The sequence below is a fragment of the Rattus norvegicus genome, chromosome 5 (genome assembly GCF_036323735.1).
Source record: "Rattus norvegicus strain BN/NHsdMcwi chromosome 5, GRCr8, whole genome shotgun sequence".
Lineage (NCBI taxonomy): Eukaryota > Metazoa > Chordata > Mammalia > Rodentia > Muridae > Rattus > Rattus norvegicus.
The window spans coordinates 146011652-146032502 of NC_086023.1; the positions used below are offsets into that span (position 1 = coordinate 146011652).

Here is a 20851-nt window from a genome sequence, read left to right on the forward strand (position 1 = left end):
GTCCATCATGGAAGACAAGTCTAGGCACCGGAGAGCATAAAGAGGTGACAGCGGGGAGACACATGCATCGGTTATGACAACTAAGGCAATTAAACTCCCCATTAAAAACAAAGACTCTCAAACTGGATGCAGGAAAGCATTCTGGCCCACAGAACTGTGTTGAAAGAGAGAGAGGGGGGGGGGAGGGAGGGAGGGAGGGAGGGAGGGAGGGAGGGAGGGAGAGAGAGAGAGAGAGAGAGAGAGAGAGAGAGAGAGAGAGAGAGACCAGCGAGCTCTAGTGAATACTTTCTTAATTCAATTGCTAAAACAGGCTATCAGGAAAGTTTCAAATCATGTCAAAGTGTAATATATATTTTTTTTAAAAAGGTAAAGCTCATTTCCCATGGGGAAGTTGTTTCAGAACTTGCTGCAGCCGCTGGAAAGATGTCTCAGGCAGTAAAGCCCTTGACATAGAAGCAGGACATGAGTTCGGATCCCCAGCCACTGTGTCAAAAGCTGGTCCTTGAATGTGGGAGGAGCCTCCTGTCCAAGTGACCGAGCTTACAACCAGGATTTCATTCCTTCACACACGTTCGTCAAGCATCTTCCTTGTGCCAAGCACTGGGTTAGGCCCAGATGCTCTCCTCTGCTCAGTTCCTGAGCCTTACCCCCTAATCAGGATAGGAGCCTTCCTTCCCTCTCAGCCTCGAGTACCATTTTCTAGTCTACTATGCTTGGGTTACGTGCCCAGTTGTCTCCCAGCTGCTGCTACACTGCTCCGGGAGGGACTTCCAGCATGAGGTTGTATCCCTAGGAAAAGTCTGCTACATTTCTATGATTATCTCGAAGAGATAAAAGAATGTCTGTATAAGAGCTTCAAAGTGCCTTTCCAGTGCACACGCGTGTGTGCCGACAGGTCTCAAGTCATTTACCAATCTCAGGGAGTCTGTTCTGCCTCCTGACATTTCTTAAGACCTCTCTTGCACTCTGGATTGGTGTGGACATGAGAGGGTGTATGGAGGTGCATATGCATGCATATGAGTGTGAGGGTGCAGATGTGTGTGCGTGCATGGGTGTGGGTTCATGTGTATATATGTATGTGCACACACACACACACACACACACACACACGGAGACAGGAAGACAGCCTCATGTGTTTTTCAGGAGCCGTATACCTTGTGTTTATTTGTTTTTTTCTTTTACACAGTCTCGCACACGCCAGAGGTCAGATGTTATTTCTCAAGAGCTGTCCACCCGTTTCACTGGACAGAACATCCCATTGGTACCTGGGCTGGGTCAGCTGGCCAGCAAAGTCCCACTAATCCACTCAGCTTTTGATGAGTGGGCTGGGGCTCAAACTCAGGTCCCCCTGCTTGCACAGCAGGCATTCGACTGAGCTGTCCCCTTGCCCCTTGCATTCTGAATCCTGCCAATTGCTTCCCAGGGTGGCTGGTTAACAAGGTCCCTTCTCCCTTGTATTTCTTTAAGTGGCACTGAGATCTGGATACTTAATCAGACTTGGATTCCTTTCTTTTAATTGCCAGACCATTTATTAAGTGGGGTTTCGTGTCTCCATTAAAGGAGCATAATGTCCTACTGCGTCTCTTTGGGGACACTAGAGGCTGTCTGTGATCCCAGCCTGGAGACTACAAAATGTCTCATCTTCTATAAGCTGAAGGAAGCACGTCTTATGCTAAGACATAGTTCAAAACGAGAATATTGAAGAAATAATTACTTTCTTTTTTTTATACTTGTACTGTTTGTATATTGCCAAGTGAACTCCCTAACACCTTCCGAAGTTTGGATCTTTTTAAGCATCATTTGAGGCCAAGGGATGCACATTTGTCCTGTGTATTTACTGTGTATTTAAGGTTCTCACTCTGACGTTCACATTGTCTCCCTGGCTAGCAGGAGCATTTTGAGAATGGCCCGGCCTCCTCTTGACATTTTCTGCCCCTGATCTAGCATCGGTTGTTTTTCTTAAGGCACCTTTTAAAGCAAATTGATGTTTAGAATCTAGAATGCTAAAGGGTGCTTATTACTATTGACTCACCCCATGTCTGTGAGCCATTCCGGTAAATGCAGCTGAGAATCGCTTTATCAGAGAAAATGTGTGTGGGTTCATTTCATTTCAAATAACGAAGCTTTCTTCTTTTAACCTTAACTTCCTTGATATTATATTCAACTGTCTTTTCACTCTTGCTCAAAATATGCAAGTCCCACAGAACACCAATGTGACTTCCCATGTTGTGATAAATACTCGGGACTCTCAGAATAGTGAAGACAGTGCTACAGACAGCAACATGCTTCCCCAAATTGTCATCGTCATCGTCATAGCCGCCGCCTTCTTCTTCTTCTTCTTCTTCTTCTTCTTCTTCTTCTTCTTCTTCTTCTTCTTCTTCTTCTTCTTCTTCTTCTTCTTCTTCTTCTTCTTCATCTTCTTCCTCCTCCTCCTCCTCCTCTTCCTCCTCCTCCTCTTCCCCCTCCTCCTCCTCCTCTTCCTCTTCCTCCTCCTCCTCTTCTTCTTCTTCCTCTTCCTCCTCCTCCTCTTCCCCCTCCTCCTCCTCCTCTTCCTCCTCCTCTTCCCCCTCCTCCTCCTCCTCTTCCTCTTCCTCCTCCTCCTCTTCTTCTTCTTCCTCTTCCTCCTCCTCCTCTTCCCCCTCCTCCTCCTCCTCTTCTTCTTCCTCCTCCTCCTCCTCCACTTCCCCCTCCTCCTCTTCTTCTTCCTCCTCCTCCTCCTCCCCCTCTTCCTCCTCCTCCTCTTCTTCTTCTTCTTCTTCTTCTTCTTCTTCTTCTTCTTCTTCTTCTTCTTCTTCTTCTTCTTCTTCTTCTTCTTCACCATCATCATCACCATCCTGTTTTTTATATCCTCGTTTCCTCACATGGATGGGCTATCAAATCACTATCTTTTAAAATCTCTTTTGGTTCTTATACGTAAATACACAATATAGTATTGTATTCAGTTTAAGTTTTTAGAAATTGCACATCAAATTTAATCATTTTTAATTATGCAAAGTGATTATGTAGTTCCAGAGTTAAATCTGCCAAAAAAAATAATTACAAAGTGAAACACCATGTGCATTCAGGGAAAGTGAAGCTCTGTGCGCACCCCTCCTACCCACGGGGAGCACTCCACGTTCTCCATTTACCTGTTCACCAATTGTTCGTCTGAGTGGGTACTAACACTTCAATACCAATTTAACTTTTTAAAGCATCATTTTTACTTCTCAGTTGTGCATACACATGTGCATGTCTATGTGTGGAGGTACCATGAGCGCAGGTACCTGTAGAGCCCAGTAGAAGGTGTTGAAGCTGGAACTAACAGGTAATTATAAACCGACACCCACACCCCCCACCCTCGTGGGTGCTGGGAACTGAACTCGGATCTTCTGCAGGAGCGCTACTCACTCTTAACCACTGAGCCATCTCTGTATCCCCTAATTTAACTTTAACATTGCCTCTCCTTTAGGTAAACAGAATCCAGGACATCCGTGCTCACATGTACATAGAGATGCCTGCATAGATTTAGTGTAAAAAAATTTTAAAGTTAAATTCGCATCGAAGTGTTAGTACTTACTCAGATGAACTGTAAAGGACAATGCTGTCTGTCTTAGTGACGTCCAGAAGTTGTACTGCTAAAGAGACACTGCATCTAGGACTCCCCCTCTCTACATCCTGCCAGTCAGGGACCACGCTGGGCTATGCGAGTAACAGAATGCAGGATCGAACTAGAGAGCTCCGCTGGCCATCACTTGTGCTGGAAAGGAGATTAGCCATCTAAAGCAGTAATGGAAGAGCAGAGAAAACAAGAGCGTGGGGACCCCAAAGAAAGGAATTACATTTGAGATAGGACTGTGTGTGCCTGTCTGCAGCCAGGGAGTACAATTCTGCGTTTGGTCCGTGCCTTCCTGGATATTGAGCAGGGAAGTCAACATCCAGCCTCAACCCAGAGAATGGATGAGAAACAAGACTCAGAACCTACTTGAGACCTCTGGGCACAGCAGCTGGCACAGCCCTCCCTGCCCTGAGGTCCCACACATGTGCTGTAGGAGATGATTGAGTGAGGTGATGGTTGGATTTTGCAAACCAGAGGTACAGGAGGGATGATACACACGTGTGGTTTAATGTTTTATATAAACTCCGTCCAATTACCTCATTTCTCTAAGCCTCCACTCACAGAAGTCAGAGCAGTAATCCCCTTCTATAGAATGAAGGCAATAATCCCCTTCTATAGACTGAGGGCAATAATCCCCTTCCATAGAATGAGGGCAGTAACATATGTGTCGTGTGGCTTTGCAGTCTTCACAAGGATAATCCACATTAAGCCCCGACACCTGGCAAGCGCTGGGTCCCCTCCAGCTCTGTTGTCTGTCTGACAGTGGTGTGCTCTGTGCTGCAGGAGGATTTGGAGACAGAGGTCGTCAGGTTAAATCTCAGCTCTGACTTCATTGGCTTACTGTCTTTTATCTGGGTTCTTAACCTCCCTGGCCCTGGTCACCTCCTTTGTAAAATGGGAGTAATAACTTTATTAGCATGTGTTTGGATGGCATAACAAAGCAAGCCAATGAGTAGGGCACCAGGAAGCATTGGCACCTCTTCCTAACATCCTTACTGATTAGAAGAGGAAGGGGAAATTTTGAAAACCACATGCTAACACTGAACGTTTCCACACGGATGTGACAGGCATCGTTCATGTTCTCTCATCCTATTGGCCAAAGCAGTCATGTGACCTAGCATGACAATGGAACCCACCATGTGTCCTGAAGGAAGAAGCGTGCAATGGCTCTGATAGCCATCACACAGGCTAGGAGGCATGGTGTCTGGAAGAAGAAATCATGGGAAGGATCCTAAGCAGGAGGCAATGACCTGCTTCGTGAGACAAAGCCAGCCAGAGGGTGGGATGAAGCATCCGGCATCTTGCAGAATCACCTGCCCCAGACTTCATTCACCCATCCTCATATCCACTCTCTTAACCAGCAACCATGGAGGCAGAGCTATGTGTCGGGTGCTATACTAAATACTGGGCCTGCCTGTTGGAGAAGGCAAATAACATAGTACTCACAGTGTCGAGAGACGCAACACTGCCCTGAGCTGACCCCACGTCTAGCCACTCGCTCCCCAGTGTTGATGGGAGAAAGTAGGCCTCCGCCTCAGGCCTGACAATTGAGTTGGGAACAAAGAAAAAGGCAGCAGTGACCCAAATATTAGCCCCACTGGAATGACAAACAGACTTTGCTGAAAGAATTTTTAGCCTTTTCCTTCAGGCCTTTTATAAACCTGCAAATGAGGTAACCGGTCACATCTATAAGGGTCCCAGTCGGCAAAGCTCACAGTTTAGACTTTATGTAATTTTCCATAAAAACAAAACAAGTCCTTGTTGGCTGACACATTTTATAGAGAGGGGTTTTTGTTTATTTCTCCATTCATTTGTCTCTCAACAAATCCGCTTTTCTCCCTCTGTCCCACCCCCCCAGCTCCCTGTGGCGGTCACCTGACTTCGCCCAGCGGGACCATCCTATCTCCAGGCTGGCCTGGCTTCTACAAGGATGCCCTGAGCTGCGCCTGGGTGATTGAAGCGCAGCCTGGATACCCCATCAAGATTACATTCGACAGGTGCTCCTGCCCGCAGCCTCCGAGGGGGAGGGGCGTGCCGAGACGATGCCTCCACTCTGACAAAATTGGGGGGGGGGGAGTATAGCACCAAGGCTAAGACATCAGCAAGGCGGACAACATGGGGATGACTGCCCTGCTAGCTTTACGCTTGAGTTTGATTGATGTATTGGGAGTCTGTGGCTGGGGATGGGAAGGCAAGTAAGTGATCACCTTGGACCCCAGAGCCCTTTCCTTTACTATCCTCTTAAAGAGAGATGGCAAGTAGACGCCATCAGACACCATCAAATTTAGACAGAGCCCACAAATCCCCAGCGTGGGAAGGAGTGCTCCCCAACCTCCGTCCTAAACCCTGCTCAAGTGCTCCCTCCACTCCCAGGCTCTAAAGCCCCTTGGCGGGAAAGGAGCCTCCCAGATGTGAACCCAGACCTCCTCCGGATGGAGTATCAATGGCATGGAATTCATGGTCTGCCAACTGTCCCCTGAAGAGTGGCGTAGGAAACACACTGTGCCCCTCGGGCCACTTGCCCACGTGTGACTCAGCTGCACGATCTTTATTTCTTTGGGTCTTTAAACATCTTTATTATAAATGTAAAAGCTAGTCTCAGTTCTCTAAGCCAAAGACCGGATTTGATCCCAGGACTTTGGCAGATGAACCCCCTAGCCTAGAACATTCTGAATCCCATGAAGCCTTTGTCTCTGCATCTTAAGGTGGATGCTGGCCCGTGTTCTAGAGTGACTTCCTAGGATGGATGGGGAGAGTTGAGTTAAGCACAGTAGAGGAAGTCCTTCCACATGATTAGTAAATGTATGCAAATTATATTAAATTATATAGTATATATTCTATCCTGTCTGCTGAAATCTGGTTGCCTGGAGCCCTGGGTGAGGCAGGGCAATGTTGTGCTTTGGGTCTCTTAAAACATCTCCATCTGCATCGTTTGGTAGGTTTAAAACCGAGGTCAATTATGACACCCTGGAAGTACGAGATGGACGGACATACTCAGCGCCTTTGATCGGCGTTTACCATGGGACCCAGGTGCCCCAGTTCCTCATCAGCACCAGTAACTGCCTCTACCTCCTCTTCTCCACTGACAAGAGTCACTCGGACATCGGCTTCCAGCTCCGCTATGAGAGTGAGTCGCAGCAGGTGGCACCAAGAGGCAGACGTCCACACTGACTGGACTGGGGGAAGATCCCCTGACCGTGCTCCACCACGGGCCCAGCCCTAGCCACCCTAGAACATCATTCTCAGCCCTCCTCACAGGTCAAGGGCACCCAGTTGCTCGTGACCTTCAGGCCAGGTCCCTTGTGCACACCTCACAGCTTCCTCTGTCTATGGATGATTGACTGCTGCCTCACATTGCATTGTGGGATTAAGTGTTTGACTGGGCACGAACATGAAGTCAGTTGGCATCTCCCTTGTACCTGAGTTCTCTCATCGTCTCCATTCGTGCCCCCTAGATTTAGAGGATTAACCTCACGTCAATACCTTAGAAGGTGTTACGGGTGTGGCTTGAGAGCATCGTGAGGGCGGTCATTTGCTTACTCATGCTTTGTCACTAAGCCTTGATATAGTGCCTAACCCCAGAGTGAGCATTGAGTAGACCTGGGCTGAATGTGCGAACCTGCTTGAGAACTGGGCAACTTCTGCCTCTGTAGACCAAGGCTCTGTCCTCCTCCCTTTATAAGCCACATGGGGCCCCTCCTTGATGACATCATATGCTGTCTGTTCCCAGCTGTGGCCTCTCTTTTCCAGCTATTACATTGCAGTCAGATCACTGTCTGGACCCAGGCATCCCCGTCAACGGGCAGCGTCATGGAAACGACTTCTATGTGGGTGCTCTGGTGACCTTCAGTTGTGACTCGGGCTACACGTTAAGCGATGGGGAGCCCCTGGAGTGTGAGCCAAATTTCCAGTGGAGTCGTGCCCTTCCCAGCTGTGAAGGTGAGGCACACCAGTAGGGGGCAGTAAAGAGCACATTTTTCTCCTGCCCTGACAGACCAGGAGCCTGATTCACTGACTCCCCAACACTCATCAGTGAGGTTGGTGGTTTGGGGGGGGGGGTCCATGAAGAATGGTTGACTGAGCTCTCGGAGTCATTCTGACTTTCTCTGCCCACTTCACTCCTACAGCTCTCTGTGGTGGCTTCATCCAAGGCTCCAGTGGCACCATCTTGTCGCCAGGGTTCCCTGACTTCTACCCCAACAACTTGAACTGCACCTGGGTTATTGAGACGTCACATGGCAAGGGTAAGTGACCTTGTGGCCAGGACTCCTGAGTCCCAGATCAGAGCAACTTCCATGAAGATGGCACGACATAGTGACAGCTAAACTTAGCTTAGTCGAGATTTTTCTCACCAGTAAGAAAACTTGCAGGGTCTGCACACCTGTCTGCATCACAGAAGCCATTCAGTAAGTACCGTTGAGGCTCTAACCTCTCAGGTCTTGCTAGTGACCAGCCATCAAACCCCATCCAGCATAATGCACCCTGTAAGGGGGCAGCACAGCCTTGTCAGTATGGAGCTGGGAAGCCAGTTCACAGATGAGAACATACTATCATTTTTTTAAAAAGTCTGACACAGAGATAAGAACTGAACGTGGGACTCTAGGCATGCTCAATTAACCCCTATGATGGAGCTAGATTTTCTACCCCTCTTTTTATGTTTTATTTTGAGATGGGGATTTTGCTAAGGTAACCAGGCTGGTCTTGAACTTGTTTCCTAATAGCAGGGATTACAGGTCTGTCCTGCCAGGTCAGGCTGTTGTCATAGTTGATAAATCGGTTGTCCCAGCACCATCTCTCCTGCGTCTCTGAGGCACCCCCTGTCTACACAGCTTTCTTCTTTCTGAGGATGACACATTCATTTACCTCCCCAGCTTCTGCCGCTCCCTCAGCTGTGAGGGAGCAAGTGAAATCTTTGGAGTCTGAGTTCAAAGCAAGAGTGCCAGTTACAAGTTCGTTGGTAGTGCATGCTTCTGACCAGTGTTTGTACACACGCTGGCATGGAGATCAGCAGGAGGCAGGCTGTTTCAGCCTCTACCCCAGTGCTTATTCAGACATCTCTAGAGGCCGTTCCTCCACTCTGCCGTTTAGCAGGAATTCTAGCACCTACGCTCACAGGTTTGGGTTTTCTACACTAGGAGTAGAAGCCAGGCATCAGAGTCTGACAATCACTGATAATTGTGATGTGTGCCTTCAATAAAAATAAAAACAAACAAACAAAACAAACTCCTCTGATCTGGAAGGATTTGCATGCAGAGGATTGGAGGATTAAGGGGTTGAAATAGAAGGCTAACCCTCAACATACCCAAATGTCGGTGAGGGCTGACAGTGAATGGTGAGTGAACATCCTTTACTTGACAGGAATACAGTACAGAAATAGATGCCTCTGTGTGCCCATGCCTGTGTACACGGCCAAAAACAGACTATATGACATGACTAACGTATCATTTTAGCACCATTGAAGAAGTCACATGAAGAGAATTTTAAAAACAATGGGATTATGCTCCTGGAGAAGAGCCTCCGTGGGTGAAATGCTTGCTCTGCAAGCCCGAGGACTGAGTTCAATCCCCCAGCACCTGTGTGCAAAGCAGGACACAGTGTCTGCCTCACTGCTGCAATCCCAAAGCCGAGAAGGTAGAGAAAGGAGGACCTCTGGGCTATCCCTAGCCAGTCAGCCTAGCCAGTGCGTGAGCCCCAGGTTAAAGTGACAAACCTCGTCTCCAAAAACAGCATGGACTGCTATTGAGGAACAGCACCTGAAATGAATCCCTGGCCTCCACATGCACACTCACACATGCACACACACACATGCACACACACACACATGCACACCCACACATGCACACACCCACACATGCACACCCACACAGGCACACACACACACATGCACACACACACATGCACACTCACACATACACACCCACACAGGCACACACACACAGGCACACACACACACAGGCACACACACACAGGCACATGTACATCTACATGCACAATCACACATGCACACCCACACATGCACATGTACATCTACATGCACACGCACACAGTGAGGTTAACCATTTTGAAAAGGGATGTTTAAAACCCAACCGAAAAGCCACATGGATGAGAGCTGTGGATGTCTTAGCCTCTGGAGAGATGTCCCTTTAAAAGCGATAATTCATAAAGGCAGAGACTGTTGGGTTCAATTAAAATTTAAAAATTGATAAGATTTGTATTAGAAAAAAAAAACCTTGGTGAAAATGCAAAGTTAATAGTAAATACTCAAAAAAAAAATACCTGTGATGTATGTAATTGACTAAGCTGCCGACCTAATGTGTTAAAGAGATTTTAAATTCTGTAAGGAAACTTGGCCCGGCCCATCAGCCTGAAAAATGAGCAGAGCTATAAACTAACACTTCATAATTGAAATACAAATTGAAAACATCAGTCCCACCAATAATTAAAGACATGCAATTCCAGCCAGTAATGAAGCACAGTTTTCCCTTTCCAAGTCACGTCAGGACGCTGTGATGCACGGTGTGGTCTAGACATGGTTAGGCCTCACAGCCTCACTCCTGACCAGTGTGGACAAGCCTGGCCTTCTCCCAGGGGTGATCCGGGAGTGGGAATCAGTGTGGTCTCTGTAGCCAGCGACTTCACTTACCGCCATTTACCTGAACGCAAGTAGCAAAACTGCACGTTGTCAGGTTACCTGTCAGGAATATTTTTATTACGTCAAAAAATTAGGAACTAGGGCTGAGGAGATGCCCCAGTTCATTACATGCTTGCTCAACATGCACTGAGGACCCGAGCTCACACCACCAGCATTCATGTAAAAAGTCAGGCCCAGCAACACATGGAACATCGGAGCTGTGGGACAGTCGAATCAGTAAGCGTCAGATTCGGTGGCTCCAATAATAAGACACCAGTTTTAACCTCAGCCTTTAACACATGTACGTGTGTACATAGTACCCGCATGCACAAACTAACTAGCTAATCTGAGTGAATATGAGTGTTTCGGAAACGGAATAGACGACCCAAATTCAGTTCTCAGACCCACTTCAGGTGGCTCATGACTGCCTCCAACACCAGCTCCAGGGAATCTGACTCCATGTAATTATCTCCATGGGCTCTGCATACATGTAGCATGGAAACACACACACACACACACAAATATACATGTGCACATGCACACACAAATAAAAAATAAAACGTGAAATAAGCAGAGAGTACGGAGTGGAACGCCAGACAGCTAGAGAGAGAAATAATATGGGAAAGAACGGCTGCTGGCCATCAGAGCTGTGCCAATAAGTTAAACAGCCAAGTGTGGCCCCCAAAGTCTGCTGCATGTATAAAGCAGAAGCAAGGCTATTGGTATAAGACATGATCTGCAGAGGTCTGCCCCACACGTTCATAGGAACTGCCCTTTCTTCATTCTCATCTTTAACTACCTTTCCCATGAATGAGGGATACATTTTATGTAACCACACTATTTGCATAAGGAAAAAACCTGAAAGAAAGAGTATTTCTGTAGACGCCATGTGGACTGAAGTATCCACCTTGGCTTTCAAGGCTAACTCTGCCCAGGGCTAAGATGGCCCAGAGTTTCCGCATCAAGGGGAAACAGGAACCTCCTAGAAGTCAAGGCAGCCCTGAGGGTCCCTAGAAAGACAACCCCTGTCTTAGATATATTCTGTATCTGGGTACCCATGATCAGAGAGATTCATGTTTGTACGGCGGAGCATCTGAGATTGTGTGAATGTATATACCACTATATTTCTCTGTGCGTTTACCAGAAATCATGTCAGCTCATTGGCTATTTCACACATGCTTGTCTGAGATGTAGACCTGGATCTCAGTGCCCCATGATGAGGCAGACAGAAGACAGAAACACCAGGATGTCAGGCAAGTGTCCTGGAGTTCAAATGCAAGCTTGTGTTCAAGGATGGTGCCCAGGAAAAATTTAGCCAGGACAGGAAGTCTGTGAATCAGTGCGAGCTTTGGGGAATGACCAGACCTCCTTAGAGCCCTTTCCTTCATCATTGAACCCCAGGAAACCAGCCCAGGAAACCCAAGGGCTGCAGCCACCTGCTGAAACCAGCCACCCAGACCTCAGCTCGGTTTCTAGAACTTGCCATCATCAAGAGAGAGAAGACAGCCCCAAACTTGCCATTTCATGTTAACCCCCACTTCCGTGACATACTGGGAGCTCTTTGAAAGACAGATCTCTGGTTCCCCACACTTTCCTCTCCCCTGGTTATACAGAGCACACAGGACCTAGAGATCTGTTTGGTGATGTGAATCGAAAGGAACCGAGCCCACACATGTCTCCCATGCCCTGCTCCTAGTCTATGTTGTGCTAACAGACCCCTGGGTTGCTTATTTGAATTGCTCCCAAACAAAAGGAAGCCCAGCTGGGGAAAGTTAACTTTATTCTGAATTGTTCAGCTGCCATATGGCAGGATGACTGGAGTCAAGGTCAGACCCAGGGCATGGACAGCTTTGGCCACCAGTCCTCGATTGGCCAATTAAGGGAATAAAATATTGGTGAAAAGCACAAAAGAGAGATTTATTCAATGTGGACACATTGAGAAGAGAAACAAAGAGGCTCAAACACACACACACACACACACACACACACACACACACACACACACACACACACACACAGAAGAGAGAGGAGGGGGAAGGGGAGAAAGGAGAATTAATTCCACATCCACCTCTAGAGTCCTAACATGAGATCTGGGTTTAAGTAGATGGCTTTAAATAGATTGCATAGCCAGGCGATCACGGGTAAGTTTTGGTCCCACCCAGCACCATTATCTCAGGTTCAGTCTCCTGCAAGAGATAAAGTCCTCAGAACTGTGTGAGACCTCGTCCCTGAAGACAACCCCCCAGCTATGGCTACCACCAGGGCTGTAGTCCTTTCCTTCTCCCCACATGAGATTCCCTTAGCATGAAATCAAAGCCCCCCCCCCCCCAGACTCTGTTTCAATAGTGTGGTGGCTAAAGGGAGGAGCACATTATGTCTTCAGGCTACATTGGGGTGGGACGGTCAAGGGAACTAGCAGTGGCAGAGAATGTGGCTTTACGGAGACCTCAATGTTAGTTTCTAGGAAAATGGGGTTCCCTCTTTGGGGTTCTTAATATCATTAATAAAAGAATTTAAAAGCTGATTCAGAAGCTTGAAGGCAATTTTATTAAATTTCAAGGGAAAAAAAACCAACAAGACAGGCAAGATGGAAATCCAGGCAGTTGCCTGGGGGAGGGGAGATGGAGAGGAAGCTGTGTCTGTTAGGCATGGCGGTCAGAAGCAGTGAGAAAGCCCAGAGTGTCAGAGAAAGTAAGCTTAGGACCACTGATCTGGATTCACAGGCCACAGTTCGCAGCCTTGTGTGCCCAGGACAAAGGGTTGAACCAGGAAAAGTTGATTTAGAAAGAGAAAGAGAAGAATAACTAAGCAGGAACAAGACACTCCAAGAATGGAAGTGAGGGCTAAGGAAAATGTCCCAGGGGGGCTGGAGAGATGGCTCAGTGGTTAAGAGCACCAACTGCTCTTCCTGAGGTCCTGAGTTCAAATCCCAGCAACCACATGGTGGCTCACAACCATCTGTAATGAGATCTGATGCCCTCTTCTGGTGTGTCTGAAGGCAGCTACAGTGTACTCATACAATAAAATAAAATCTTAAAAAATAAATTAAAAAAAATGTCCCAGAAGCATCAGGCTACATTGTGCTTAGCCCTTTATAACTCTTCATGGCCCCTGCCTCTCCCAACTGTGTTCCTCTTCCCCATTGTGAATGTTCTGTCCCATGGATGAAGCCTCAAGGTGATGAAGGGCTTCCAGGCTCTCTCTGCACATAAGTTCCTTTGACGCATTGATCTTGCCACTTCAGTCTCTAGTACTCATCCTCCTGCTGCACCAGGGGTGGCCTCTCCTAACCTCCCAGGTCACCTGGGGATCTGGAGCCCAGATCACCTGTTGAATCCCTACTGTGTGCTAGGACGGCACCAGGAGCCTGACAGCGAGGCTCTTCCAAGTCCTCACCCTGAGGACTATTTGCCACCTGGGAAGGGAGTCTGCCATTTCCTTACCACAGCTGAGAGACGGTACTTACCAAGAAGGCACCTACCGAGGGACCTCAGCTCCTGTCCTTCCACTGGCAGACGGACATGTGACTCCTGTAATTTCTTCCCTGTGCAGTAGTTCTACTGTGTGCATCTGTCATACCAGATAGGATTCAAACTCCAACCAGTCCTCTATTTCTATGACAATGTCTTCATTTTCTCACAATGGCCTAAAAAGCCCCAAGCAATCAGCACAGCTGGGAAACCCGAGGGTTTCAGCTGGGTGTGCTCATCCTTAGCTCCCAGCCAAATGTTTACTCCCCAGGAGAGGCTGTGTTTGCTGGAAGAGCAGGGGCAAGCTGGTGTCTCAACAACTCGTGTCTGCTGTGTTACTGTATCTGACCCACATGTTCCCCACAACGCATGCTCACACCTGTTTGCCCAGGGTCATGCAGGCCCTCACTGGTGAATCCTTCCGATGCTCCCCATGAAGACTCCCAGACGTAGTTGCTCCCACTCCCCACTGCCTACAGAGATTACCCATGGTTTCTATGCCTCTCCCCTTCACTAAGCCATTTCTTTCTCAGCACAAAGAACTAAACATTAGTCCAGTGCTTGGTAGTGACACAGGACCTGTATCCTTGCACACATTGGTACTTGGACAGATCCTGGTTACCTAGACGTGGGGTGTTTACAAACCACCACCGGAACCCTGCCTCCTCCGTTCATTTTCCATCTCCCCAGCTCTCATAGAAACCCAGACATTGGGAGATCTCTAGCTCCTTCTCATCCATGGGATGCAAGGACATGCAAACATTTTCAAATTCTTCAGCCTCAGGGGCTTGGATCCAACCACCATGTCCCAAAAAGGCCATTAGGGTCAGCGATGGCACAGAGGTACATCACAGGTCAGCGGGACCTATTCAGCATGCAGACTGTGGCCGGGTAGGTCTGCAGAGAGGTTTGTCTCACAAGCTCTCAGGGGACAGCCCTATTGTGGGTCTGTAGCCCACACACACAGCAAATGGACCCTGTGCTTGTCCGTGGATGTACTGGTTTACACATATGCTTTCACACAGACTCACCCAAACAGCAGAATCAGGACAAGCTGGAGCACTATCTGTTATCAATATCCTTCCGGTCCATCTGCTTCCTCCTCACCCTCCAGCCGACCACCTACTCTCTTCCTAAGAGGCTGCACCCTGGTGTGGGAGGACAGAATCACCTCTGCAGTCAGGTGACCTGGGTTTAGCTCTACTGCTATGAGGAAGACCTTGGACATGTCTCTTTGTGCCTTGTTTTTTCCCAGGGTACAAAACAGACCACACCCACATTTTAGGGTAACTGGCAGATCCGTTTCCCCAGCTAAGGGCTGGCATCGGGAGCAAGCAAGAGAGCAAGAATAGAGGCAGCAGGGACTTAAAACTCAGTGAAGGAATATTACTGCTGCTGCTTGATTTACATTGGTAGTCTCCCTCCCCAACCCTGACACTTGGTAGGTGCCAAGGACAGGCGTCCTCATGGAAAGCGACACACAAATACATTCCCGCTGCTGTCCAAGAGCGTTCACAACCCCCGTCGTCCCACTCTCTGGTTCTCTTTGCTGCTTCTGCCCCTTCTCTGGCTCATGTAGTTTCCTCAGCTTCTACCTCTCTGTCTCTACACTGCAAACTCTTCTGGACCTGCTAGTCCAAGCTCATGGCTTCAAATGCCACCTTCTGCTGGTGACTAGGATCCACCTCTGGAGTCCCACCCGAGTCCTGAACTCCTGAATCTTCTTTCAGCTGCTCACTGGAAGCTCGGATGCCGCCTGGGTTCAACACCAGAGCCTCTGTTTTGCGCTCTGCTGCACCTGCGTGTTTCCCAGCCATCCCTTTGCATCACGTCAGCCTCGGCTGCCCGCCCAGCTGCCTGGGATTCCTTATCCATGCTTGCTCTTGTTGCTGATGCCAAGCCCCAACCCCCGGTCCAGCGCAAGCAGCCATCCTTGAAACCAATTTCTCTGCCTCCTCTCCTCCAACCCCATGCTCCTTCTGACCACCATTTTGCTATAACCAACATCTGACATGGTCTGGGAAGGGCCAGCCATCTTGTTGACTCTAGTGAAGTGCCAGATCTGCCCCCAGTTTCAGGCCCAGATGCTTCTCCTGAAGACACCCAGTTACCCTGCTGCTCATGAAGCCCTGAACACCACAGTTGCTCTATCCCCAAAGATAGGCTGGTCCCCTGCCAAGGACAATCTTCCTTGTCTTTGCCTACTGAATGGCTGTGTGACTTGAGATTCGAATCAAGCATTCTCTTTTTCACAAGGCTGCCTCACAAGCCTCTCTTCCAGCTACACCTTTTATCAATTACTTATATGTGCATGCTTATGTGGGTGTGGGTATAAACATTAATACACATGCGTGTGGAAGCCAGAGGACAGCTGGGTGTTGCTCCGAGAGCCATCCACCTTGCTTTATTGAAACAGGATCTGTCACTGAGCTGGGATTCACAGACTGGTCTAAGCCGGCCAGTCAGCGAGCCTTGGGAATCAGCCTGTCTCTGCCTCCCAGCTATGGGATCAACATGCACAACCGCCCACACTCTGCTTATACACATGGGTTCTGAAGATCAAACTCAGGTTCTCACAGCAAGCATTTTACCAACTGAGCTATCTCTCCCCACCCCTGCTTCTTGCTGTAGACTGCTATCTAAGCACCCGTGACAGGCTGTCTCCTGTCTTGGCTCCATCCCTCTGACTATAGGCATTTGTGTAACACATTGTCCTTCCCCTCCTCCTCACCCTGGATCTCACCCATGGTACAGACTCCACAAAGACACAGTGTTTGTATGGCTGTGAAGCAATGTGGTAGACCCTTGCATGTGCTGACCGCTGGACTAAGACTCCCCCCGCCTGTGGCTCTGCTCTCTCTGCAGGTGTGTTCTTTACCTTCCATACCTTCCACCTAGAGAGCGGCCATGACTACCTCCTCATCACTGAGAACGGCAGCTTCTCCCAGCCCCTGAGGCAACTGACCGGTTCGAGGCTGCCAGCGCCCATCAGTGCCGGGCTCTATGGCAACTTCACGGCTCAAGTCCGCTTCATCTCTGATTTCTCCATGTCCTATGAGGGATTCAACATCACCTTCTCAGGTAATGAGTGTGACCATCCCTAGGGAGAAGAGACCAGGGAATGCTTCCCCATGCAGCTCTTCAGTGTTAGGGCGAATGACCTCAAGGCTGGGGATAGCTTAGTGACAAGGATGGACTTCCCAGGAACGGTCTTGGCATGGGCCAGTAGGTTTATTCTCTGACTCGGGGTACACTTGGCCACCCAGATGGTTGAGCTAGAGGGATTACGAGAGTCCCTTCCTGACTTCCCTGCTTCAAATGCTCCCCGTGACTCACTCCTGTTTCCCAACCCCAACAGTTACAAAGAGAAGGAGATGAGGGTTAGTGTGCCTGCATTTTAGTCTCTCTCAGCATCTGCATCAATGCTGATCTCAGAGTGATATATATTTAGCTCTGTAGTTGGGAATCCTGAAAAGAAAGCTCTTTCTTGGCATTCGAGGCCTTTACTCCCATTACAAGCTGTCCCCTCCACCCTCGTCCGTAGGTATCCAAGGTCTTCCCCATCAGCGGGACAGAAGTGCTGATGGACTTCCTTAGCTCAGCTTAGTCTCCCGCTGCCCTCTGACAGGCCTGGCCAGTAGGACCCCCCGCCCCCCACTCCTCAGAGCACTGAGCAAGGAGAGATAGCCACAGCCACATTATCGCTAATGACATCTAGCATGTCCTTGGCCCATCATTGCCACCCACCCTCCCACTGTGCGCATCACTGTCGCAAAGCCAGCCTGATCCAAAGGAAAGAGGCGTTTGGAATCAGGATCCTAGTGCAGGGTGCTCGAAGCAGAGTCACAGACCCTGACTCCCTGAAAGTGGACGATTGTGTGAAGCCGGTTTCAGGTTCAAGTGGAACCACAGGATCGGGGCTGAGGGAGGACTCTCGGAAGTCCTCCGTGGAGCACTTCTCCCAGATTCTGAGCCCCCATAATGAGGCCTCCCAACGTTTCTCTCAGCCTGAACCCTCAGGATGACTCTTCTTTTCCCCACACTTGTTGGGGGCTAGCACACTGTAGTCTCGGGTTTTCTCTCTGGTTCTTTTCCCTGGTGCTGGGACTGTCCTCAGTCGTCTCTGCACCTAAAACGCCCACCGTCTTCCTCTGCAGAGTATGACCTGGAGCCCTGTGAAGAGCCTGAGGTTCCGGCCTACAGCATCCGAAAGGGCTTGCAGTTTGGCGTGGGTGACACCCTGACCTTTTCCTGCTTCCCCGGGTACCGTCTGGAGGGCACGGCCCGCATCACGTGCCTGGGGGGCAGACGGCGCCTGTGGAGTTCGCCTCTGCCAAGGTGTGTTGGTAGGTGGTCACGTGCTTTCCTTCTGCTTCCCTTATTGGGCGGGCCAAACTTAGAGCCAGGCGGAGGGATGCGCCCAACCGGGAGGCTCATGGGCCTGGGTTGACAATCCATACAGTCACACTTAACCTGCAGAGGAACCTTGGACATGTAGCCCAATTACCTCTGTAAGGCGCAAAGGAATTTGCTCTATGGCCTGACATGGCTTTTGCCAAGCAGTTCTGGTAGGCTCTGGGGTACAGCTAACCTCAGTACGCTCACCTCCAACCATTAGTACAGGCCTTAACTTTCAGGTGCCTCTTGCAAGGCAATATGGCGGCGGACCTAGTGGAGGATATATATCCATACACAGCCTTTACTCAAAATGAGTCCCTATCGAGCTGTGTATGGTGTCTGCTCTTGGAAAATCCCTAGGAAGACCCTCTACCCGGGCAGGGGGAGGGGCAGGAGCTGGGATCAGTTATGATGTACCTAGTATACCCCAGTCCAGCTTCTAGCTCCTGAGATGCAAAAAGTGATTCTCTCCACCCGCCACCACCCCGCTCAGTGGGGAGCCCACCAGGAACACATAGATGTGTGTTTATGCTGTGTAAGCAGAGAAAGTGCGGGAGGGAGGCTGCTGCTTTGTGATGGCGGGCACGAAGGACTCCTCTAGTGAAGGGCGTTTTAGCAGAGATGGGGAGAAGCTGGACGTGAGGAGGCAGAGTGGAGCAGACCTCAGTCATGAGTCTTCTTAGTGTCTGAGGAGCAGCAGGGAAGTCAGCGGGGTGCAGGAGTCAGAGGAACTGGAGATAGAGGAAGACGGAGTGGGCGGGGCGTTGGCACCGGACTGGCCGACATTGTTGCTAGAGTCCAAAAGAAGGTTGATCAGTGCTCTGGGCTCAGAGGGAGTGGAAAGTAGGGTGACACCCTAGGAGGTGGAGACAATTGCTACTGTGGCTGGAGGTTCTGTTTGCTCAGTGCCCTCAATGCAGGACCCAAGAGAACACGATATGCATTAGTGAAACACTCAGCATGCTCTCAGGTAGCCACGGAGCTCATGGAAGACATAAGGAACAGATCAGAGTAGCGTGCGTCCATTCAAACAGAACCCAGCATCCCAAACCGTCCATGATGTGCTAGGGTTGTGGCTCAGCAGTAGAGAGCTTGCATTCAGGAGGTTCCCTAATTCAATCCTGAAGTGGAGAGGAAGAGAGAGAAAATGAGAGAGAGGGTGGAGATAGAAGAAGAGAGGAAGGAGAAGACAGGGAGGGAAAAGGGAAGAAGGAGAAAGGAGAGGACTGAAGTGATAACACAGCCAGTCAAATGTTGTCTGGCAAGCATGAAGACCAGAGTTCAATCCCCAGCACCCACATAAGAAAGCCAAGCATGGTGGCACACACTTGTAATCCCAGCCCTGAGAAGGCAGAATCAAATGGATCTCTGGCCGCCCAGCTTAGTACCTTGTCAAGCTCAAGGTTTATTGGACCCCGTGTCAAAAACAAACCAAGGTGGACACTAGCGCTGACACTGACCTCTGACTCCCACACATACAGAGCAAGTGCACGAATGCAAAACCAGGAGGGGAGGAGAGGTAGAAAGCAAGCATACCCATGAGGTCAGCCCTGCCCCGACAATGCCATGGGTCCTATGGCTCTGCAGAGGACAACTGCTCAGACCGTGAAGCTAGGCTGGGCCCTACTGAGCGGGGGCACAAATCGAGGTTTCAGGCCCCTTCTCTGCCAATTACCAAACCGTTAGCACCAGCAGACCCTTCGGCCCAGCTTCCTCGTTGATAAAATGGAGCTAACCACATCTGCCGCGTTCTGGATGAGGTGACATCGTTTCCATAAGCCACGGGGGGGGGGGGGGCACGTAATTATCATTTTGCCGATAACGTCTTTATCGTTTTATTTATGGATTAACAACGTGTCATTGCTTCGTCAATAATCTTTTACAAATTCGGAAGGGGAGGGGAGCATTCAGACAACAAAGCTGCGACAGAGCTCACCCTGGGGAAGGTCCGGTTCAGACCTGACCACCAGCAGCTGCCCCTGCATCTGGAGAACGCCCTCGGTGAGGGCCCTGGAGAGAGTTTGCCTCCAGCGGGGCTTTCCAGGCCCCCAGATGCTCGCCCTGCAAAAGCTCCTGCCTCGTCAGTCTCATTACACCAACTCATCCTTTAACTCATTATCCCAATTACTGTTTGTTCACGACACCACACAATATTTTCATTATTGCATTTGTCTTCTGTTTCACATGGTATTAATAATGCGCAGCGATCATAATCACCTCTAATTACAAACCAGCCCTGCAGCAGAGACTCCTGCCACAGCTACCGCAGGCCTGCCCACCCGTGGGGGGAGGGGCGCTTGCTTCCGCCTGCCACCTTCACAGTGAGGTGTCACTTAGATGATTTAGCCCACTCTTTGCCACCAGGAACACTCCCAGCCACAGAGTATACAAACAGCCCCCGGCTCTAAAACATAGTGTGACAGGGTGTTCCAGCCCCTGACCTCAGGGGCTCCTGCATTTGATGTGGAAGAGACAGCTTTGACCCTGGGAGGGAACCCCCAGTCCTCAACAAGAGATGTGGTCCTGTCCTTAGAGACCCCCAAAGGGATGCAGAAGACCTGACCCTCCACCTCAGGAGCCTCAGGCTGATAGATAAGATACAGCCCCTGCCCTTACTGAGACTTCTTCTGATAGGGGCGGCAGAAGTCACAGATGTCTGATTCAGCAGAGGCGTTTTCTTGGGCGTGTGCCTGTTCGCTTGTCTGCAACTCTGGTTTGTTTCCATTTACGCCTGTGCTGGGCTTCCTGTGACGTCTG

The 20851-nt window shown here is 49.5% G+C and overlaps 1 protein-coding gene across 7 annotated transcripts in view; it reads left to right on the forward strand.

Moving 5' to 3' along the window:
• The window catches only part of Csmd2 (CUB and Sushi multiple domains 2), a 569993-nt gene that overhangs the window by 384829 nt on the left and 164313 nt on the right, over positions 1–20851 (forward strand). For all 7 annotated transcript variants that reach the window (XR_010066645.1, XR_010066640.1, XR_010066641.1 and 4 more), the window contains 6 exons: positions 5454–5592; positions 6535–6722; positions 7346–7534; positions 7723–7839; positions 16562–16777; positions 17854–18042. Coding sequence is in view for 1 of the 7 variants with exons in the window: in XM_063288624.1 (XP_063144694.1) it covers positions 5454–5592; positions 6535–6722; positions 7346–7534; positions 7723–7839; positions 16562–16777; positions 17854–18042 (1038 nt within the window). In the remaining 6 variants the exon portion in view is untranslated. The remainder of the gene's footprint in view (positions 1–5453; positions 5593–6534; positions 6723–7345; positions 7535–7722; positions 7840–16561; positions 16778–17853; positions 18043–20851) is intronic.